Below are 25,069 nucleotides of genomic sequence, written 5' to 3' on the forward strand. Positions count from 1 at the left end.
CTCTTCACCCATTCTCCCCCACCCCGCCTCCCATCTAGCAACCATCAAAATGCTTTCTGTATCCATGATTTTGTCTCTTTCTTCTTGTTTGCTTAGTTTTTCAGATTCAATTGTTGATAGATTTGTATTTATTGCCATTTTATTGTTCATAGTTCTTATCTTCTTTTTCTTAAATAAGTCCCTTTAACATTTCATATAATAATGGTTTGTTGATAATGAATGAACTCCTTTAGTTTTTCTGGTCTGAGAAGCTCTCTATCTGCCCTTTGATTGGAAATGATAACTTTGCTGGGTAGAGCAATATTGGCTATAGATCCCTGCTTTTCATGACTTTGAGTATTTCTTGCCAATCCTTTCTAGCCTGCAAAGTTTCTTTTGAGAAATCAGCTGACAGACTTGTGGGAACTCCCCTGTAGGTAACTAACTGCTTTTCTCTTACTGCTTTTAAAATTCTCTCTTTATGTTTAATCTTTGGCATTTTAATTATGATGTGTCTTGGAGTGGGCCTCTTTGCATCTGTCTTATTTGTAACTATCTATGTTTCCTGGACTTGCATGTCTATTTCCTTCAACAAATTAAAGAATTTTTCTTTCACTATTTTTTCAAATAGATTTCCAATTTCTTGCTCTTTCTTTTCTCCTCCTAGCACCCCTATGATGCAAATGTTGGATCTCTTGAAGTTGTTCCTGGAGCTCACTGAGGCCAGTGTTGCTTGTTTGATAGTATTTAGGAAGTTGTGAAATATGAGCCAAGACCAGCCATTCATATAGAAAAGCAGCTTGGGTGGGCCTGTAAGTTGGGTGGGGCAGAGTCTCTGAGGATCTCCAAGGTGGGTCAAACAGTGCTAGTCAGGTTGATGGAGTCTCAGATATGGCACCCACTTGCCAGCTCTGTGGGAGGAGGAGTTGGAAAAGGAACAATGGCCTCTGTTTACCTTGACGCCAGACACTTCAGTTTCTCCCTGTATACCTCTAGCACCTTTCAAGCTGTTGCCCTGGTGCTGGAGCTCAAAGGGAGTGAGTCTAAGTAAGTGAGTCTATGTGTGGTTTCTTTAAGAGGAACTGCTTGGAGCTCCAGCAGTTTCTTCCATGGACTCAATCCTTGCTGGCTTTAGCAGCCAGAAGTTATGGGGACTTATCTTCCTGTTCTTGGAAGCTTGGGCTGGGAGCTTGGTGTGGGGTTGGTGCTCCTCACTCCTGAGATATCCCTCCTGAATTTTTATCCACCACTGTGGGTGTGGGATCAACCCGTTCTCTGTCTCCACCCTTTTTACCAATCTGGATGGAGGTAGTTTCTTTAATTCCACAGTAGTCAGACTTCCATTCAACTTGATTTCTGATGGTCTGAGTGATGGTTGTTCTATATTTTAGCTATAATTTTGATGTGGTTGTGCAACCAGGCAAGCTATGTCTGCCTATGCTGCCATCTTGACTGGAAGTCTCACAGCTATAATTTTTAGATTTTATTTCTATAAATCATTTTTGTAGATAAAGCTTTATATAGAAACATGTACTCTAATCCCTAACATGAACTAACTACCACCTTACCAGCATGCTATCTGCCCAGGCACAGCATATGTATCAGAAAGAAAAAAGAGCATCTTTGCCTAAGAAATCTTGTAAAGCAGAAGGAGATATTATCATCTCTGAATTTGCTTGCTTTATTAGCCATGTTTATTGCATAAAATATCCTGTGTCTGGTGTCTCCAATACAAAAATTCAAAATCTTTCACTCCAAAATATTTGTGTAATATTTAACATGCCTTCTGATTTTAATTCATGATTTAGTAATAATTTCATGTAATATAAACAATAAATTAATATACATTTTCCCCTTGTTTTTAAATTTTGGAACATAGAGGAAGCACTTTCCGCCAGTGCAGGCCCAAGTTTATTTAGTTTTCAGTAGCTGCTGCTCCATCTTTAAAATGAAATAGATCTGTTAATACAAGTATAATTGGAAGTCAGATCAGAATGATTAAATGATCAAATTTCTTAAATTAGACAGTTACTAAATTGCCTAAAGATGAAGAAACTGGTTGATTGGCAAAGGCTTATAGCAGACAGTAACCTTCAATCATTTTCTCCCTCTGCAGTAAACACTGACTCATACTTTGAAGGATAAGTGATCTTAAGGATAGCAATAACAAAGGTTGGCACAAATTTAATAATCATTAAAAGAAACAAGGCTGATTGAGTTTAAGCTCTGAATAAGAAGATTCTGACTGATAGAGAGTCTAAACCATTTTGAACATCACAATGTAAAAAGGCAAAATTATATAATATGTTCGTTTATTTATTTTTAAATTAAATTTATTGGGGTAACAGTGGTTAATAAAATTACATAAGTTTAAAGTGTACAATTCAATAATACAAGGGGACCCCAAAATAACCAGAACTTATTTATAAAAAAACTTGTGTATTTATTCTTACATGTTTCAACTTCATTCACCTTCAAAGCACTCTCCATCTGATGCAATACATCTATCAATATTTTTTTCACTTTCAACAGGTTTTGAATTTGTTGATTTTAATGCCTTTTAGGGTGTCTGCCATTTTTTTGTTTGTTTCACCTTTTCCACATGGGCAAAATGGTTCCCCTTGCAGACTTTTTCTTCTGGATGAACAAAATAAGTCACTCAGGGTGTGAACAGGTAAACAGGGAGGATGGGGCATGGGAGTCATGCCATTTTTGGTCAAAAACTGCTGAGCACTCAGCAAAGTGGAGGCAGGTACATTTGTAAATCACCCATCATGAAATGGGCAAACACACTGAAAGACTCCAAAAAAAATTCACTGAAGCTGAGCACAACCTCTCACAACAACGCCATTGGTACACTGATATAGATGGGTTCCCAGAACACTCACTTAGTGAGGGAAGCCTGTACTATTAGGGGCCCACCCTCCAAAAGATAATTCCAGTTTTGGGGAATCTCTACCTCATACATCATCTGTATATTGCATTGTGTGCCCACCTCAAAAGTCAGATCTTCTTCTATCACCATAATTGACCCTCTTTAATTGACTCCCCTTCCCTCTGGTAATCACCAAACTATGAGGTTTTTTGTTTGTTTTTCTTGTTTGTTCATTTGTTGCTTCCAGTTTTATATCTCACATATGAGTGAAATTATATGGTTCTTAGTGTTTTCTATCTGACTTCACTTAGCAGAATATTGGATCTTGAGAATAATAGAATATGGCATCTACTGAACTGGAGAAAACACGCAATTTAAAAATAAGCCCTGGCTGGTGTGGGTCAGTAGATTGAGTGCTGGCCTGCGAACGAAAAGATCACCAGTTGGATTCCCAGTCATGGCACATGCCTGGGTTGCAGGCCAGGTCCCCAGTAGGATGTGCGTGAGAGACAACCATACATTGATGTTTCTCTCCCTCTCTTCCTTCCTCCCTTCCCCTCTCTAAAAATAAATAAATCAAATCTTTTAATACAAAAAAAAATCAAGTATGTTCATGGCCAATTAGCTCAGTTGGTTAGAGTGTCATTCCCATCTGCCAAAGTTGCAAATTTGATCCTAGGTCTGGCAACATACAAGAAATAAACCAGTAAATGCATAAATGAATGGAACACCAAATCAATGTTTCCCTCTCTCTCTGTCTCTCTCTCCTCCCCTCTAAAATCAATAAAAAAATATTTTAAAAAGTTAAAAATCAAGTATGTAATACAATGTCAGGATTCAGACATGGACATGTATTAATGTTGATAGGTCGTCATGGAAGGCTTCTCTGAAAAGGTCACCTTTCAGTCCTGCAAATATCTGATGTGAAAGCATTCCAGGGAGAAGTAGCAAGTGAAAGATCCTGGTGGCAGAGGAATGTAGGGTGTGTCTGGAGAGCAGTTTAAAAAGCTCAGTAATTTTGGGTCATGGAAAGAGTGGAGAAAATTGATAAAGAAATGAAATTGGAGAGGTCACCATAGGTCAGATCATGTAGGGCCTCACAAACCATTGTGAAAACTATAGATTTTATTCTAAGGCCCATGGGAAGCTTTTGCCAGGTTTTGAGCAAGGGAATGATTTGGTCTAGTTTGCATTTTAAAATTATCACTCTAGCTGTGCTATGAACTGACCCTACGGAGGAAGAATCGGGCAGGGAAAACAATTCAGAGGCTCTTTCATGTCCCTGGTGATTTATAGAAATATATACATATCTTTAGGTGATTTTTGATCCTAGCATTTTAATGCCCTAATTCTGAATTAGCCTCTACATTTTCTTTCATCTATATAATTTTTAAATTGTGTACACCTTTACTAATTTTTGTATTCTTATCATTTCAGTTTTTCCCTAGTACAATATTTCCAGTCTTTTATGATCCAAAATACTCTCCAATCTATAAGCATGAATAGAAAGCTAAAGTTATCCCAATTCTTTCTAGATAAAAATATACAGGGGTATGGCAAAAGTAGGTTTATAGGTGTAAGTATGCAAAACATAGCAGTGAATCTTGTATTATTATTTCATTGTTGTATTATTTTTCATACAAACAACTGTAAACCTACTTTTGCCCCACCCTGTATTTGTAATTATGTTATTTTTTATTAGAACTTTACATTTAAAAAGTAATTTTTCATATTAGAAAAATCCCTAATCATAGAAGAGACCAACCATGTATTTAAGACTAGCATTTTCTAAGGGAAAATATGAGCTTAAATTCCAGTGCCTGCTGAAGGGGCCCTGACTGATGCCACATCTGGATGAGCAATGAAAGCATCCTGTACAGGTTTTGGCGTTGGTCCCATAGGTGTCTTGATATGTGTATGACAGAGGTCTCAGCAGGCTGCAAGTCTGCCTGCCTGAAAACTGTCAGACCTTGGTAGAGCACATATGAATCAGAAAGGCATGGAGTACCTGCTATTCAGAGGCAAATGCAACTTTTCACCCAGTGATCTTTAAAGTGTAATCAACTATAGCAGGGGTGTCAAACTCATTTTCACCGGGGGCTACATCAGCCTTACAGTTGCCTTCAAAGGGCTGAATGTAATTTTAGGACTGTATAAATGTAACTACTCCTTAACAGTTAAGCAAGAGCTCAGCATTGCCAGTGGGTAGAAACGAGCTGGAGGGCCAGATTCGGCCCATGGGCCTTGTGTTTGCCACCTGTAAACTATAGACTGATTTATTTAAACATAATTTACTAGCCCTGGCTGGCGTAGCTCAGTGGATTGAGTGCAAGCTGTGAACCAAAGCGTCGCAGGTTTGATTCCCAGTCAGGGTACGTGCCTGGGTTGCAAGCCATGACCCCCAGCAACCGCACATTGATGTTTTTCTCTCTCTCTCTATCTCCCTCCCTTCCCTCTCTAAAAATAAATGAATAAAATATTTTTAAAAAAACATAATTTACTTATTTTTTATGTGCCCATTGATAGTGTGGCACTTAAAAGTAATTATTTTGAAAAAAAAGATAATATGTGATAAGAAATATTATTTTGAATTCAAAGAAATTATAGTTTAGTTTGCTTAAGATAGAAGGCTGACAATTTTATGAAATCAGTGATTAGTATTGGTGAGGGTAAATCAAATTCCTAATATGCACTTTATGTAATATGTAGTCGCAAGAAAGTTAAAATAATAAAAATATTGTCAACTTTCAGGTAATAATTTAGGATAACTCCAGTGTTTGTCATAGCCAATAGCTTATTGGTTTTATTAAAATATTTTTTTCTTTTACAAGTAATTCAGAACACTCTTTTGAAAAACATTGTGTCCCTGTGATGGTCACTTACCAGGCCTAAAAGAAAAGCCCATGTTTGATTATGCAGCTGTAAAAGTCCTCTGAGAAGAGGCCAAGAGCAGGACTATTTGCACAGCCATGCCTAAGAATAGCAATGTAGACATTTTAATTAAAATAAAAAGAATAGCACCATTAACAAATAACTCTAGCATGAAAAATTAAAGGAGAACAAAAAGAATCCAAAGTGACTTTATGCATATGCTATAGACATTTATCTAAGATCTATAAATTCCATTTGCTTCTACTATGTTCAAAAGTACAAGTAGGTTTATCTCTCATTTGATTTATATTGTCTCTGCATTTAAATACATTTATATCATCTTTATGGACAATATGTTAATTTTTTCTACATTATTATCAAGAATTTTGATTTTTTCTATTTTCTAAATGGTAAGCTTCTATGCCAGGAGGTGAGCTCCATAAACAGCAAGGAATTTTTTCCTACATACTTAGATTGTATATTGACTTATTTAGAGAGAATGTAGGTAGTAAAGAAAGAAAGAAACATGAAGAAGTGATGGACAAAGATAATAAGAGCTAGAAAAAATGTTGGAGTGAAACAAACTTATTTTTAACATTCTTCAGTACAATGATATTCTCAGATTTTGTAAGATTTTGTATGAATTTGTAATATTTCTGGAAGACCAGATAAATAACAAATGACTATTATATTTTGAAAGTTATGCAGAATAAAATGTAGTAAAACTTACATGACAATGCCAAATATCTCATCTTTAAAATAGAACACACTGACAATGTTATCAGTGAATAGTTTCTTTCTTTCTTATCCAAAATATTGAGAGACATTAGTCTTCTTGTACTTCCAAAAATAGAAGAAAAAACTCAATTTATAGATTTTAGATAAATATACATGACACATAGTTCTTTTATCTACATTGAGTCAGATCTTATTTGCAGTTGATCAGTTAGGTGAAAGTTGGAAAGTAATGTAGTTATGTCCAACCTGGAATGGACAAGACCAATTTAGTACAAGATAAAGAATAAACTCCGTGAGCAAGGGAAACAAGAGAACCTGCTCATCAAATATTGCCTGAAGTTGTTTCCATTTGTTCTTTACTTATACCCTCAGATAACCTTTTGAGGTAAGACTTATTTTCTACATTTTATAGTTGCATCAAGTAACTTGCAAAATTAGAGTTGTAACTCTGGTCTATCATTCATTCGTATAAGCATTTATTAGGTATAGATAATGGGCTGGGACCCTAATTACCAGGTCTACAGGCCAATGTTCTTCCCACCAACTCTAGAGACAGGTGACACAGGACAGAATGAAAAACAAGTGAATAAGGCTACAGGCGATAAAACAGCAAGCAACCTAGTAGAAATAGAGGGAGCATCAGCCCCAGGAAGGAAGCATTCTCAGATGACAAGGAGCATGATCAGAGCTCTGGATCATTGGGAATCAATGAGTAATTCAGTGATTGGAAGGACACTAAAGGAATGTTGAAAAATCTAGCACAATTTTCATTCATCCATTTGTTCATTCAACTGTTATATATAAAATGTCTACTGTGTGCAAAGCACTGTGCCTAGGGTCACAGAGGGCAGAAGAGCTCGCCAAACTCATTTAGTGGAGAGGCTTTAGCAGAGAAGGTGCAACAAAAACTGTAAGGATGATAGGAAGACAAAGAGGTGCTGGAGAAATAGAAATAATTAGTAACATGAGTTTAAGGAAACAAAATGTCAGAAATTTAGAGCAGACCACTCTAGAAATCTTATTGGGGCAGCCTGTCCTTGCAGAGGTCTAGCAGTCAGAGAGGGAGAGTTCCCACACCAGCCCCAAGTTCTGTCTCCTGGCGCGGGGTTCTTTCAATGGCCTACCTGACCTCCAGGAGCCTCTATGGCTCTGCATCCCAAATGAGACTCATACGATGTCATTTCTAACATGAAACACTAGGCAAGAGCTTTTGAGTTATTATGTATTTTTTAAATGAACACACAGGAATCAATCGGGGAAAAAGAATAAGAAATGATATTGCTTAGGGAGCTCTCTTCAGTGGAGTAAAGGATTCAGAAATCTCTTAGTACAAGTCACCACAGAAACCACCTGCTAGAATTCTACTTCTCCTTAAATGCTAGTTCACACATCACATCCTGTGTGACTCCTTTCTAGACTTTGCCGGTAGAAACCATTATTCCTCCTCACTGCTCTCACAGCATACTGTCCACACCAACCGAACCCATCTCTGATGATGCTGCATTATGGATACTTGTTTTCCTCATGACACTGTGATCTCTGTTGCCAGCTGGGATCACATGGGCCATCTTGTTGTCTCTGATGTTTAGCACAAATACCTGGCACCAAATAGGTATGTGGTGCTTATGGAATTAAATTAATTAAATGGAATTCATGATAAATGAAAACGCATGCACTTAGGGATGGAGAAAAAAAGGGTGGGGTGCCTCTGCCAGTCATCACTGCAGCCCTCCAAGAGGACCTCATGGGAGCTCACAGCAGGGAGGCAGTCACACATCCTTTCCCTTCTTACCTCAATGTTTTTCCTTGTTAAAAAAGCTTAATATTTTTGAGAATGCTCTGAAGCAGCCTTAATCAAGGCAAAACGTTCAAACATTTCTGTGTGAAGGCCTCTGTCCCACGGGTTTTGGAATAGCTCCCAACTATTTCTGGCGAACAGCACTGCCGTATAGCTGTGTTTCAGAGCAATCAGAACGCACCAGCAATATGCAGGAAGTCAGTGTTGCGTTGGGCCAGTAAACTAAATGCCACCATGTGTTTGCAAGTTTAGCATTTCAGTGGGTGAACAAGTAAGAGGAGGAGAGAGAGAAAAACAGAGAGAAGATTCCTTTCATATAATGAACTCTGCTTGAAAGTCATTTTTCTACAGGCATAGGTTCAATCTTAAATAGTTATTTATGAAAAATGTTTTATTCCACTGGAATTTCTCTGTGTACATGTTATTTTTTCAAATTTGGTTTAATTAATTTAGAAATGAATTATCCAGATCTAAATCAATGCAAAATATATTTACCAAGCTTAGTAATATAATCATTTAAAGCAAATTGTCAAATCTAATACTTTTATTTTTAATTATATTTTGAAACTATCAAAGATGATATAACACTTGTGCATCTACCACCTAGTTTTAACAATACAAACATTTCACCATGTTTGCTTTTGTTATGTTTCTTAAGAAACATTATCCCAGTAATAAAATTTATAATAACATGTTATAATATATTAAATATTATTTTAAACACAAATTTAAATTAAATTGACCCTAAAATTAGTAAGTAAAACATAAAAGATTATGTAATCATAAAGAGAGACTATTTGGTACAACTTCAGTGCTTTATTTTTATGCCCAGTTACAACAGCTTAAACTTGTGTTGACATCAGTCTGGAAAAAGCATGTCACAAAAACATTGAGAATTAATTTCATAGGGAAATGTTACAAGTATACAAATGTTATCTTATTTTCCTACCTTTATACTAGAAGGGCAATAAAATTGATTAAAACTTGTGGGGCAGATATTTTGTTATTCCCGTGCACCACACCCATCATTCACTCACCACACACACGCACACACATGCACACACATACACTCTTACACCCACTGCTTATCTTCAAGCTCTCTGAGAGCCAAGGAATAAAGGAAAACATATTAGCTCTTAAGCTGGCAATATCTGAAACAGGAGGTATGCCAGATCATCAAGTGAGACTACCTTTTTCCCCTGAAAAGAATTATCATAAATATCTTTATAGAAAAATGAAAATTAAGCAAACCAAAGCCACCTGAGCAATGTAATGGACAATCTTATTTTCAAACTAGCAGTTTTTCCAAGGGTGTGATATTAAATTGCAGCTTTGTAGAAAATCTAGACTGCAATGATGTTTATACATATTTCTTCCTAAAAGTCCTTTGTCGAGTGAATGCACAATGGAGGGCCAGTTAGTAGAAGATGAACACAAAGGTGCCCGGCTGGCTGGAGTGGGCATGGCAGTCCCTCAGCGGGGCCCCAAGGGAAGTACTGAAACACTGCCTGTGACTGTGACGGAAGGAAGGAGTGAGAATTTGGTGGACCACATTATTCAAATGTGATTTCCCCCCTAAAATTTCGCTGTATTGTTTTTCATGCTTTCCGACTTTGTTGTGTGTTAAGACCCATCTAGTCAGAGTGACCACACTCCTTAGTAATCACATAGTCACCCTTGGTTATTGAAAATGCTTTCCAGCTTAATGAGCAAGAGCGTACACATGATGCTAATGAGGGATTTTTGCTTCAAGATACTTTTAAAAATGTATATGAGGATGAAGAATTATTTACTTTGATTATTTTAAGATGTAAATGCAGTTGCTTCAAAAAGGAAAAAAAATAATCCTGAAAAAAATGCAACCACAATACATGAAAATGGATCACAAGTCAAAGAACTGGCTTCAACTGTATCACATATACTGCGGAGGGACTGCCTTGGAGGGAGCCTTGTTTGCCGTCTAAGGCAGTGGGCATTAAAAGTATCTGCTGCCACGGTAGTCTTAAATCAGTCCTGGAAGCAGGCAGGGCATGCATCAGTACAAGGAATAGTTCTTTAAACTGCAGCTAAGGGTGCTGACATGATATCAGGATAGAACCCTGTTTGCCTCCGTCTCAAAGAAAGAAAATTACTTTGGGCAGGAGAGGAAAGCATGCCTTCCTGAGTCCCACATACAGCTGCCTCCCCAGGCCTGCCTGGTCTTCTCATCACTTTCAGATTTGGAACACAACGCAGATCAGGAAAAAAGCAGGAAAGGGTAGAGCAGGAAGTACACGATGGTGACATTTTTTCCTTAGTAGTTGGCTTTAATATGCCTTAAGTATCAAGTCACTGAGCCCTATTGATTCTTCCTTCTCTTTCTTAGTGTGAATGCCTCCCTCCTGGGCTTTACTTGCTCGTCCCCCTAGGTGACAGCAATAGCCTGGTGACTAGTCCCTCTGCCTGCACTCCACTGCAAGCTTAATCTTCCTAAAGCACCCTTTTCATCATGTTGACCTTCTCATCTCCCAGTGCTCGAAAAGCTTTCAGGACTCCCCATTGCCTCGAAGATAAAGGCAACTCCTTGGACGGGAGTTGAGGCCCTTTATAATTTGTCTAGAATGTTGTATTCTGCTACTTTGGATGAGAAGAGCTGATTCCAATCAGACTGATCTATTTGCAGTCTGCCACCAACCTGTGTGCTGTCTACCTCCACACATTTCCTTGTGTCATTCACTTCACCAGGATTCTTTTAAGTCCTACCCACCTTTTCCTCCCTATCTTGTAAGCATAAACCTGAGAGTCTTGCAGAGGAGCTAAGTGCCTGGCACAGGGGAGTCCCTCCACAGCTTCAACTCCTTTCTTACTACTCTATCTTGGTTTTAGTTGGTGAATCAGTTCAGCCAGCTACTCTACAAGCGATATTTTTGAATCAGTGTATTTAATCACCTGTCCCTGTCATCACACAGATACCACCTGTAGCGTGTAGAAGAAAGCATTTTAATACACACCACTGAAGCATGTATGTTAAACAGGAACATTAAACTCCTTAAAATGGAATGAAAGAGAGAGGAAAAGGGTGTGGCTAGAGCCCAAACAGCTGAGATTTCTCTGTAGATTGTACAAACTATCTACCTGAGAAGGAGCCATGGAACTTGCTTAAAATGCTGATTTCTTAGTCCTACCCCAGACCTATTGTATCAGAATCTCTGTAGTAAATTTTACACACAATAGATTTGGAAAATCTGTGGCTCAGAGGGTGAGAAAATGTTGGCTACAATTACAGCTTGCCACAGCTGCACACCAGAATCACCTGTAGCATTTTTGACACCTGCAGTCCCCTGGGCCTCACTCCGGGGCTCCTGAGTGAGAGTCTCTGGGTGGGGCTCAAGGTGGAAATATTCCACAGAGGTTTGGATCTGCATCCAGGACTGGAAACCAGTAAGCCAAAAGTTATTAATGATCAGTGTTTAGTGGGTAATTACAACTTCTCAGAAAATTTGCTATGCAATTTAGGCACATTATTCCATCTAATCCCTACACTCCTGAGCTAGTATCTCCTTTTTCACAGGTTTGGGGAAGTTCAGTGACTAGTCCAAGGCCATACAGCTAGAAAATGATCAAGCCTCAACTAAACAGAGGTCTGATAGCAAATTCCAAGTTCAGGTCGTGTTCCCCATCCAACTTTATTGTTATGTTAGACTTTATTTCAATATATGACCATCAGTATCTTGCCCAGGAATTGTTTTCCCCGCTCAGTATGTGATTCTGTCTTTGAAAGCTCTGGTACTGCCCAGAGGAAGGCTTTCTCTACTCCATTTCCCTTCATAGAGACACTGCTGAGTAGCTATTTGTCATATTAGGCTTTTCCACAATATTCCCGAGAACTTTCTATTTAATAGGCCAACTTTTTGCTTTACCTTCTTATAAAGAAATAGATATTAATGACAACTAAGCTTTTTCCAGGTATAAGATAAACCCTATCCCCCTTGGAAAGCCTCATTTGAGTCCTGGGTAATGTGTCTGCAGAAGAGTATCATTCCTTCTAGATTTCAAAACTAAAAGGGTTGCCCTTCTTAAATAAATAAATATATATATACACACACCCCAAATTCGCATATGCCACCTGAGTAAAACTATGGTAAACTTACTAGTCTTACCTCTCAGTCAATGCTCTTACATGCTTTGTAAAGATGTTTTAAGATTTCAGTGGATTTTCACACCTCATTTTGTCCCTCACAAGTCACAGCTATTCTTGAATTATAGTTACTTTACAGTTAAAATACTTATAATCAAGTTACATGAAAAGGAGAGATGTAAGAGTTAATAAGTAAATGGGCTTAAATTTTCACAAGGGTCTTGGATGACAGGCGCACTCTGTCTTTACTGTTGTTCATGTAACGCAGCTCATCGGTTGCAGCTCTGGTGGAACACAGGCAGCGGCTCTGGTCTCACTTCCTGGCCAGGCCAGAAGGGGTCTTCCTCATACTACAGAGACAGGCTCAAGGGAAACAAACTGGTCAAGGTTGCAAAGGAGCCAGAAAGCCGACCTCCCTGCAGTGCAACCAGGTGCTTTAACCCTGATTAGAAATGTTGTACTGTCAGAATTCACAATGGACACCCAGTCAAGGACCTTGGGAAGGAATAAGTGACAGGCACATTTAATGGACAGAACAAAATCTACTGAAATTAGAGAACAGCCACAAACCAGACACATGACTAAGTAATTTGCTACCTGGCAGTGTTAGTAGCATCCTCACCCTCTGGCAGATGATGAGGCCTTCCCAAATACATGGCAAAAGCTTACTTCACTCATTACAGAACATCCTTAAAAGACCCATTTTAGGAGAAGCAAGGAACTAAATTATATCAAGCCCCCTCAAAAATATTCATGAGATAATTATAAATATATGTGAGTTGTCTTAGACACCACCTTTTACTTCCTATAATTTAGGTTTTTCACTCCATCAAGTAGTCTTTTAAAATTATTAAATGTTTCTTTTCTTTCTTATAATTTAGAAGCTAAGGTTTTCAGTCAATGTTAATTTTCTTGGAAGGATTTCAGAGGGTTGTATTTCCACATAGAGATCCCTAAAATTATTATTTTCAAGTAAGGCTATTCTTTTTCTTCATAGCCTAGGGAAAAAAAAAAGAAATCTATGCAATCACAGTGCCAAAATGTCAAAAGACTGAGATAGGTTGAAATAGAAAAGAAAAGAAAATGCCGGAAAAAAACAACAACAACCCTAAAGGCATCCATGCAGTCCTTAGCCTAACAAATCCTTGACTCACACAAAATACTTGTGACATGCTGTAATTAACTAGTTACTCCTTTCAGAATGAATAATAATGCAATTATTTGCCAAAGCCAGTGAAGAAAGGATAGTTTCTGTTTTTAAAAAAAATCCTGCCTTTCATTTCTGTAGAGAAAAAAAGAAACAACAAAAACCCTGGATTAATTTACATAATTAATCCTGGGTCACCTGCAATCTCCCCATCACACTATATGATAATTCTGTCACCTTTTTATCAGACCCTTATATTTCTAGTGGTTTGAAGTAGCAATAAACTAATTTATTGCCATGTTTAAATTATATTGGTTCCCCAACACTGCTCCCAAATACCTTAAAATTAAAGTAATAGCTTGACAAACATCTTTTCACAATTGAATTTCAATGCCATTGAAGCCACTAAGGGCTATTGTTGTTTCCTTTGTGTAGACACAAATAAAAGGAGGAAGGTGAACCTTAGTTCTTCAAGGGCCTTCTTCTTCCTTAGAGAAACCATGTGCCAAGTCACACAAAGTTAGGTGAGAGTTTATAGGAACACATGACTGGCTCTCTCTCTCTTGTGTTAATGTCTAGATCAATGACCGTTGTCATTAACTCCCACCAACCCATCCTGTCATTCTCTCAGTGATTCATTCAATAAGCATTTATTGAAAACTTGCGATGACACACTGTACAACGAGGTGCCCAGAATTCAGTGGTGAGAAGGATGCAGAAAAGTAGATACAAACTAGTAAATAGTCATATTAGCAATGCAGTAAATGCCACAGAGTCCACTTTCTACACACACACACAATTCATTCACTCATGTAAGCACACAGACCCCTCTGCCCCATGAATATGGAGTTCTAAAAATTCCAGACTCTTTAAAAGTTCTGAAGCAGAGACTTGGAAAGATTTAATGCTAAGACTTTCCAATTTTGTAATTTCAGTAGACTCAGTTTGGGTGTGTGTTTTTGTGCATGTGTGATCTGTCTAAATGTGTGTTTTTACGTGAAGCCAACTTTATATAGAGTTTTGTGAAGGATAAAATATTCTGAACAATTGATGCCTTAAACTGTCAGATTATTCATTCTAACACCAGGCATTAGCTCAGAATATCTTTAAATGAATATTCACTGTTATATCACTGTGGTACAAAAAAGACTAGATCATTTGTTTGGGAAGACAGAGACTAAAAGTCAATGTGATTTAAATTTATAACATCATAATAAATATTCCAAGAGTAGATATAGTCTTTTTTTCAAGCCCTATTTATCCAAATATCTCTCTAATTAGTTAATAGTATGAATTTTGATCTGTCTTGATTTTTCCCTTGTACTGAACAATATTTAAAACAGTACAGGTTCTGGCATCAAACTACCTGTTTTTTAAATTGGGTTCTTCCTGTACAATTTGTGTGACTTCTCCAAGACTCAATTTTCTTATCTCTTAGATGGAGGTCATAATTGTAGCTACCTCATAGAGACAGAAGGGTGAAAGGAGTAATAACATATAAAGCATGTAGCAGTGGGAGAGACACTATTCTTAAGTAAGCTAATATTATTATCATTATCTTCATATTCAGGTGAATATTTATTTGATCTCAAGGAGGACACTTAACATTTGTCAAGAAAATTACTTAGCTACCCTATGTCTGTTTTTATGGCAGTATAGTAATGACAATTTATATTAATTTTATGCTGTCTTTAAGAATATAAAATAATATTGCTGTATTCATTTATTTCATCCATTCTTCTATTGGCCATGTAGTTATTGAAAGTTTAGTGTGTGCAAGCAAGGTATTAAGTGGGTCAGGGAATGCAAAACAAAATTTAGCCATTACCAAGAGATGTCAAAATGAACTAAGAGATTCAGAAAATGTCTCTGGAATCCTGCATGGTTTTAAAACTAATTAAGCTTAACACACTTAGATACAAAAATTAAATAGTGATTATATAATCAGAGTTCACTGGTCTAACATAAATTTGGAAATGGCAGATCCTTTGTAAAGCAGTCACAGTAGGCACCTTTCCTGAAATACATAGTTTTCAAGCCATTTTGGAAAATTGTCGAAACTCCTTCCACTTATTCAGAGAAAGAAAAGCATGCTCCATAGACTTCCAGTTTCCAATAGTTGATGAAACTCATAGGCAAAATATTTTTATTGTACTCCTGCATTTGTTTATTATATGCAGGGCCACAGAAGAAGGAGGAAAGAGGGAGATATAATGATAGCACGCAGCAGAGAAAAGGAGAAATAACCATGCTTTTACAAGGCATGACATGACTGTACCTTACTTTAACCTCAAGGAATCAAGGTCTTCCTTTTGAGACTAGAAGAAAAATGCCAAATGTGTCTATGCTTTTTGCTTAGCCATTTTCCAAAGAATTTATCTGAGGCAGCACGAGTCGGGGATTCCCGAAGGCGAAACAAACACACGAGAAAATGGTGCTAGGAAATGAAAGGGAAGAAGATGCTGGCAGCAGAAACTCTGTAAAATTAAAACCAGACCAAACTTTTTAAAAAGTAGCCAATTGAAAAGGGAGTATTTTATCAGGAGTAAGATATCCTAAACAATTGTGTTAATTTGGTGCTGTGGCTTAATCAAATGAATTTTTCTTTTGAAAATATTTTCTTTTGAAACACTGAAACATTGAATCTAGCCAATTCATTTGAACCAAATTTTCTCTTTCTATTTCTATTCTTATTTTACCATTTTATTATGATATCAAATGGACTTCTGAACTGCCAGTCATTTTTTGTCAAGAATATGTATGGTGTACATCTCTGATTTTTTTTTTGGACTTAATGTTCAAATACCTGCAGCCCTTGATGTCTTACATAATCTAATGATATAAGAGAGAACACAGCTTTCTCTCTGTTCTGCTGCTGCTCACTGATCATTATTTTCCTCTTTCATGGAGATGGCCCCTAGAGTCCAACACAACAGTCAAAACCTAAACTGGCTTGAAGATAAATGGAAAGACTTTTTCAAAAATGTCAGTCCCCTCCTCTCTTTATTTACTACAAATGGTTCGGGAAAACAAGCCTGATCTACAAAGTCACCTCTTTAGATCCACTGTGAAAAAGACCAAAAGTTCTTTGAACATGTGGGCAGTTTATGATCTCGGATTTTTTGAATGCCAAGAATCAGCCTAGGTAGCAATGTCGTGATTCCAGTAGCTGTCATCACAGGGCAACATCCCGCAGGAGTAGGAACACCACTCCTCATTGACTTGAGCATTTAGATCTTCTAGGTTACCATCTGTCCTAGCTATCTGTTCCTAAATAGGTAAAAGTAAAAATAACCAAGTGCTCCTAAAGCAATTCTCTTACCAAAAAAAAAGTACGTTAGTGCATTTTCTGTCAGCCTTTTTAACAGTGATTTAGATCATTCCAATACAGATGGTCTATAGGACCATTCTCTGAGAAGCACTGGTATGTAGACAAACCCTCTCTCCCTCAACCAACGAACAGACTAGTGATTCCCAAGAAGTGAGACTGATGTCCGCTGGCTACTTGAGAATACACAATTCTAGGCTTTACCTCCAGTTTTACTGGAGCCCCAAAACCTGCCAATGGATCATTATAAAGTTTTCCAAGAAATTCTAATACACATTCCATTACGAGAGGAAAGGGATTGTATTTTATTTTGACACATCTGTAGGGGGTTCTCATTCCACAATTTACTAGCTCTCTGACTTTATATAAGTCTGTAAAGTGGTGGTTGTGATGAATAAATAAAGCCATGCATATTAAGAACCCAGCAAGTAGTATGCAGCTGGTTAATGGTATTATTATAGTGCATGTCCAGCTCTAAAGAAGATATACAGAAGTAAAATGTTTGGTTCACCACTTTGAGAAGCATATAATCTATTTAGAAATACAATATAACTACTAATAAAAATATAAAATATGAGTTTATATTCTATATCAGTAAATATTTATAGACAACACAATATTCTGAGTAAAAAGTATATTGTAAAACACAGAATTATAAGAACATTAAAAATCATTAAACGTTTGCTTAGAATATCTAATTTTTCTAATATAGGTGACCTAATTCTCATTACTTCACCAAATTTTCATTTATACTAAGAAACATACTAAAATCATGAGTGATAATCAATTTACTATTTAAAACTGAAGGAGGAAAAGAGTAGTGTATCTGGGAAAGAGGCCAGGGAACAGGCTTCGAGGGACTTCCAAAACCCCTAAAATATTCTGCAGTTGTTTATATGAGTTTGGGTATTTATGAGAAAAGATTTATAACTTTCATTTGACTCTCAAAGGGTTTGGTGGTCCCCCCAAAATGTTAAGGACAACTGAAGATTCTCCTTCAGCACATTTTATGTGCATCCTTGTGTATGCTGAGGAAATTTAACTTCTGATTACATTCCAAATAGTCTCCATGTTTGCTTTCTGTTAAATATCATCTTCTTCATTTTCCTCAGGCTTTCTCCATTCAAATATCCAGAGAAAAAAACTAACAAAGATTTCACTTTAGGAAAGTGTAAAGCAAAGTTCTGTGGCTGCTTCAGCCTATTCTGATTCTGCAGGTATCAGCATGGAAGTTCATGTATGTGCTTTACATGTTCCAGGGGCAGAGACTAACTGATGATGATTTTCTGAGTTTTCCATTTTTATTTTTTTCCATTGCTCAGTCGTTTGACTTATCAGTGTGTCTTTTTATATCAGGTAGAAAAGTGAAGGAAACAATTCAGTTTTGCCAACTTGCATTTTGCCAACCTAGCAGTTCTTCCACTTTGCGTTTTATTTATAATGTTGTAACAACACTATTGATGTCACATTTTTATTTCCCTCTTTCTTTAGGTGTGTGTGCAACATTGATTGTTCTCAAACCAACTTCAATCCCCTCTGTGCTTCTGATGGGAAATCTTATGATAATGCATGTCAAATCAAAGAAGCATCATGTCAGAAACAGGAGAAAATTGAAGTCATGTCGTTGGGTCGATGTCAAGGTAACGTTCATACTAAAATGCATTTCAAAGAATGTTTTTAGTCTTTGTGTAGAAACCAAGAGTGAAGATAACTTACTGGGCAGCTGTTTCATTTCTGAAGGGCAGTTCTGATTTATAATGGATAGTACAGTCTACTGTAGCATTTGTGTTGATTATAGGAGCTTGAGGACCTATCAGCAATGGTCCATATTGTTTTCTATATAATGGGACTGTATCTTCCCAATGCCATTAACACAGAAGCTAATATTCAGAAGATAACAGGTATTCTCGTTGCAGAGGGGAAAAAAAAGAAAATTAAATTCATTTTAGCAAAAAACCTACAGATTTATTAGGCAATCTTGAAATGAAAAGTAAGCCCCACCATTTTTATGTACTAATTCAACAGAAATATTTCAAATATATTTGTTAAAGCAGAATATACCAGAATGTTCTACTTTGTTTCTTATTTAGAAACATGTTGTTGATTTTCGACTTGTTAATTTTTATCCAACTTAGTTATAATTGTAACCTTCTCCTTCTTCTAAACTTTAGAAAACTGGTATCAGTCTGTATTCACTCTCAAGCTAAATCTGTCTTTGTATAAAGATTGCTTAGAAGTATAGTTGTAAAAATTCCTTAATTGCAATGAAAATACTGTTGGAGAATAATATGTTTGATATTATATTTTAAGAAATAGTTCATCAATCATTATTGTTAATTTTTTAACACAGATAACACAACTACAACTACTAAATCTGAAGATGGGCATTATGCAAGAACAGATTATGCAGGTACATAGTATTTTCTGTTACAAAATATGAGCACTTCTATAAAATAGTTCTGAGATTCACTGTTTACCATTGACCCTGAGTTAAACCGTGCAAGCCTTCTGACATGTGCTAAAGTCTCTCTTGCTTCGTTCAGGCTTTCCATAGGCAAGAGCGAATTCTCTAAAGCAAATGAGACACTTTTTTTTTTTTTTTGCCAGAGTTAAAGCAATTGTCAAAAATGTCAGTAAGATACAATTAACTTGTTTTGACAATGCAAATGGTACAAATGACAAAACATTTATCAAATTAATGGGCATCAGTGGAAATTAATGCAATTTTTGTCAGTATATTGTAATAAATGCAAATGTTCTTGCTTGAATTTTTATAACCATCAACAATAAAAATGTTTTCTAGTCTCTAAAAAAGGCCGGACAGAAAAGACAGCCATAAATAGTAATATAGGCTTTCTCTATTTAAATGAAAGTTAAAAAGATCTGTATAAATGATTTTTTAAAAATGACAAATTTCCTTAACTTAATAAGTAAAGTGTATTTTCTGACACATGCAAAATTACAAAGAATTCTATATAAAAATATACATTTTTTAGCAATTATAGGATATTTTGAGGAATATTTCTACCTAATATAATTTTTCTGGAATATGAAATACTTTATAGTTATGCAAATGAGATTTTAAGAGATGCTTGAATTTTATGCAAAATTTAGGATAAAAATATAAAAATGCAATCATTGATGTTGTTTACGATATATGGGGGTTTTTTTTAATGGAGTTTACCGTTTAGCTATTAAACGTTTGTAATTGCATTTATGACTAATACTCAATTAAAGGTAATTGCTTCTTATCTTTCAAAATGTGTACTAGCCCTCATTCCTTTTGAAACTGCATTTCCTTTAACAATATTTCTGATGTTATATTTATATACAAAGTAAATCTTGATGAAATTTTTAAAAAATCAGTCAATCAGTTGTTTTATTTGTAGATACTACAGCCCTCTTAGAATTTGGAAATAATAAAGCGATTCTTTTGTTAATTTTTTTCACTTTTATCTTAATGTTTTTCAACATATAAATAAAACTTTTCATGTGATAGAAGCCTAAAATAGCACAGGCAATGATACATGGATAAACATTGGTTCTACTATTGTGTAGCTGTTCCCAAAGTGTCCAGGAGAGATAGTAATAGGTGTGCCTTGAAAAGAATAATTCATATTCAATACTTTTGGGAAGAGCACAGATAAATAAATATTTTTTATTATGGAGAATTTCTAACGTCACAAAACACACAAATGTAGAGTGGATAGTGTAATGAACCTGACTGTGCTCGTCACTCAAACTCAGTAACATCATCCCACGGCTAACCTATCCTTTTCTTCACCCTCATCCTTCCTTGCCCACTTCCGAAATATGTGGAAATGAATGCCAGAAACTGCATCATTTCATTCACAAATGGTTTAGCCTGCATCTTTAAAAGATCAACCCTTTTTTAAACAACCTTACGATGTCCTTATTGAACATAAAATAAGGATGAATACACCTTAATAATACATAGCTTTATTCAATCTTGTTTGATAAATAACACATTTTTTGTGTGTGGCAAGTTTTGCAGTGCTAGTGCTCCCAAGAACACACTTTTGAATATGCTGATCTATAAGAAAATATTAAAAGTAATAAAAGATAATAATAGAAATTTAAGTTCTGAAGCTAATGATACATATTTATATATTTTTTTTTAAGATTTTATTTATTTATTTATTATTTATTTTTTTTTAGGGAGGGAAGAGAGGGAGGGAGAGAAAGAGAGAGAGAGAGAGAGAGAGAGAAACATCAATGTGCGGTTGCTGGGGGTCATGGCCTGCAACCCAGGAATGTACCCTGGCTGGGAATCAAACCTGGGACACTTTGGTTCCCAGCCTGCGCTCAATCCACTAAGCTATGCCAGCCAGGGCTCACATATTTACATTTTAAAAGAAATCAGATTTAAATTCTATAGCTTTATTAGATAATTGTATCTTTTTTAAAAGATTTTATTTATTTTTAGAGAGAGGGAAAAGGGGTGAACAAGAGGGGGAGAGTAATGTGAACGTGTGAGAGAAACATCAGTCGCTTGCCTCTCACACCTGGCAGAAAATCAAACCAGAAACCCTTTGGTGTGCAGGGCAATGCACAACTCACTCAGCTACACTAGTGAGGGCCAATAACTGTATCTTGGCACTATGATTAGCTACTACCTAGCACACTTAACTTTACTATGGCCTAAAATATTTCTAGATTTCATAAGGACTTTATTTCCATTCAAGAAGTAGCTTACTAACTGTGTTTAAAGTACTTTTATACCCATTTTGCAAACTAATTCATTTGGGAAAAATGTTCAACAATTTAACATTCTATGAATATTTCTCCATTGAACTATCCATCATTGGACTTACAGGAAAATCAAACCTCTTCCTGAGAATCTTATCCCTGAAACAAAGAACTCTTCATGCTGGTCACAATCACTATGCAAATATGTGTGTTTTGGGGGATTGAATTTTTGTTCCAAAAAGATCATATTTGAGTTTGGTTTCAATCTCAGATTGTCAGTGTCAATGCTTTTAATCAACATTATTTTCTATCTTATCACTTTATTAAACATGAAAATGAAAGAGAATTTGTTTTTAAATATTTATAAATGAAAACTATTCCAAGTCTTCTAGTTTGACATGAGACTAATGTAGTAAATTCCAAAGAAGACTTTTTAAGATAAAAGTAAAGTTTAAAATACCTATTACTTGAAATCTAAATTTAAGACAGGAATGAAGATAAGGCCAATTGAAGCTTGCAATTCCTAATTAAACATTGATTGCATACTTAACAATTTTCCTTGAATTTAATTTAGATGTCTTTACCTTTCTTGATGATTATATTAAAATACAATGTATCACTCTTTTCAGACATGATTAAAATAATATTCATGTTCCTCTGCATATCCAAGTTCCCAACAGTATTTGCATTTTTCTGAATTTTGGAACACAAACTTTCGAAAAATTGAAAGGAGACAACTAGAGACTCAGTATGTCACGTGCTCTCAATTTATATTTTTCCCTTATGCTTCTACTTAAAATGTGAGTGCTCGCTTTTTCTAAGTAATTGTTGCTAAGACCTGGAATAAAAATAAGTTACATGAGGACTAAATAAGTAACCATGATTTTACAATCCATCAGTGAAAAAAACACTGGAGGCTAACTAAGTGAGAAAGCACTAACGACAGAACAAGACAGAACAAGTCCTCCTCGTTTCTGTCTCACATGCTCAGAACTCCCCGAGGAGAGAAAACAGGAACCAAGTGACTCACGTTCCTAGAAGTTTGCTGTGTGCTCACGGCTCATTTAATGTCAGTCACTTCCCTTGTTAGACAAAACATTCGTGAACTCTCCCACCAGAGGGGAGTGCTGATCCTAACACACTCTCATTTTCCCCTTATATGTCATTAATACTAAAGGTTTAAAACTTTTTTTTAAACACCCCACACACAATTCTTTTTTTTGAGCCCACCTTAAAGCTATTAATACAAGAACACACATTCTGCCTACAAAAATGGAAATAAACTTTAAAGAAAGCCTACCTCTTCAATAGGCTCTTACTTGTAATATCATTTAAAAAGAGGCTGCAGCCGGAACCAGCAGGTGCTGAGTTAAAAAAAAAAAAAAAAGAAAGAGTAAAAGAGCTAAATAAGAGAGCCATGCCTCCAACAAGAATACCAAGGTGGAATAGAGTTGTGATTCCATGATCCTCACACGCACATAACTGCAGTTGACACCAGGAAGACAAAGAATTTGCCAGATCACCCTTACAACCGGTACTTTCTGGTTGAGCCTGACCTGGATCTCTATCCCGCCCTCTCTCCTTTAATGAAACCCAAGGAGTGAGTGAGTCCTGAATAGGAGCTTTGGATTTCATTGTTTCAGGCACAGTGACAAGACCCCTGTCTGATAAGCTGAACAGGCCACTGAATGTTATTCTCTCTTCAGCAGTCTAAACTTTGGGCTTAGATTTAGGTCTTTCTCTTTACTTTCAGAAAGGTTTAGAGGACACCGTTTTATAAAACTACAAAGCTAGGGCTTTGGGGATTTTCATTTTTAATATTAAACTTTCTTCCTGGAAGTTTTAAAATAGCAAATGTTTTATATACCTTGAATATGCCTCCTCATGTCTTGTAATAAAACAAGGTGAAGTTCAACCATTTTGTTTTTCATCATCTGGTATATGTATTTTCTGATTGTGTTGTTTTTCTGTCTAAAAGTCTGGTCATGCTTTAGAAATGTGGAACATATTTCTCCAATGCAAATGTACTTCATTTCATAAGTTGTTAGAGAAAAAAACATGAAGTTAAATGATTCTGTCTTTTATCATCTAGAAAATAAAATAACATTCTATACCTATTTTCAAAAGGATTTTCAGTGGCTTATAATTAAAACATGTTCAATAAGTTTAAAGAGGAACTAAAAACATAAAAACAGAACTGTTGAGGGAAATAAGTATATCATAATATAGACTACTACAGTTACTGCATTTAGCCCTAAGCTTTCTTGCAACCAATGTAAAAAGAGAAATTATGGTTGAATCAATCTATTCAGAAAATATAGAGTTCTTGTTATATGCACCCCACTGTCCTAAGCTTCACAAAGGTGAACACATTAACCTAGGTCTCTATGAAAATGAAAAAGGTTTTCCTTGTCTGACAAAAATAAATAATAAGTTCAGAGAACAAAAACAAAGTTTCTCTGGTGCTAAATTCTAAAAGAAATATTTAGCACAGATCTTTTTATAAGACATCGCCAGAAAACATAGATAGAATGTATATCTCCAACAGTGATTTTTATAAAATGTGCCAAGAAGTTTTTCATATGGCTGGAGGTTTTCAAATCAATATTTGATAATATTTTATAACATAGCTTTAAAATATATATAACCGAATGATACTATTTCTATAGCAGACTAAAGTAATGAGTTACATTTATGTATATTTCCAAATTGGAAAAAATAAATAAGTAAGACAGAATATTGAGGGAAATGGCTGTGAGGGGACCTTAGCTTCCTCATATATCAGGAGGATATACCAGGTTCAACAGGAACTGGATGACAGAACAATCAGAAAGCCTAAGATAAAAATTATTTCAGATTATAGTATGTATTTGGGAAAAAAGAATTTCCCTTGTTTTTACCAGCTGTCGATGTGAAAAGTAAGCCCTGAATCATCTCCAGCATTGGGAGGGAACCAGGGTCTACCTAGCTCTGAGTGTGGGTACAGGCATGCAGAGAATCCATATGTCTACTCATTGCTCATTACACTGTGGCTGTTCATCATTTCTTGTAACATTTAGGAGGATTAATTTTTAGGAAATGTTCTCTTTAGAAACCCCTTCCTGACAGAAAACTGTACTCAAACAACAATTAAAATAAAATAAATTTTTTTAAAAAAGAAAACTTCTCCTTACCTTTGAGGAATAATTTAAATATTAAGTTAAGGTCTGAAATATGGAAGCAAGCAATCAGAAATACACATTTAAGCCAAATTCTATCAATCCTATTATTATTCCATCAACCCATTTTTTCCACAATAAGAGGAAACTGACATCTTGAAAGGGTATCTACGTAGTCTCAGCGAATTGTCATAATAACTTGTTCTCTGTAGAAACCACTGCAATTCATGAAGGCTTTTTCCATAGATTGTCTCCTTCAATCTTGACAACAGAAATGTGAGGGAGATATAATATGCATTTGACAAGCAAGAAATTAAGGTTCAGGAAGATTAAATAAAAAAGTCTACA

At 35.9% G+C, this 25,069-nt stretch overlaps 1 protein-coding gene across 1 annotated transcript in view; it reads left to right on the plus strand.

The window, feature by feature from the left end:
- The window catches only part of TMEFF2 (transmembrane protein with EGF like and two follistatin like domains 2), a 231,058-nt gene that overhangs the window by 162,395 nt on the left and 43,594 nt on the right, over nucleotides 1–25,069 (plus strand). The window contains exons 6-7 of the mRNA XM_045861343.1: nucleotides 18,345–18,493; nucleotides 19,204–19,263. Of these exons, the coding sequence (XP_045717299.1) occupies nucleotides 18,345–18,493; nucleotides 19,204–19,263 (209 nt within the window). The remainder of the gene's footprint in view (nucleotides 1–18,344; nucleotides 18,494–19,203; nucleotides 19,264–25,069) is intronic.

This window comes from Phyllostomus hastatus, unplaced genomic scaffold (assembly GCF_019186645.2).
Source record: "Phyllostomus hastatus isolate PE091 unplaced genomic scaffold, TTU_PhHast_1.1 phas_contig_1, whole genome shotgun sequence".
Classification (NCBI taxonomy): domain Eukaryota; kingdom Metazoa; phylum Chordata; class Mammalia; order Chiroptera; family Phyllostomidae; genus Phyllostomus; species Phyllostomus hastatus.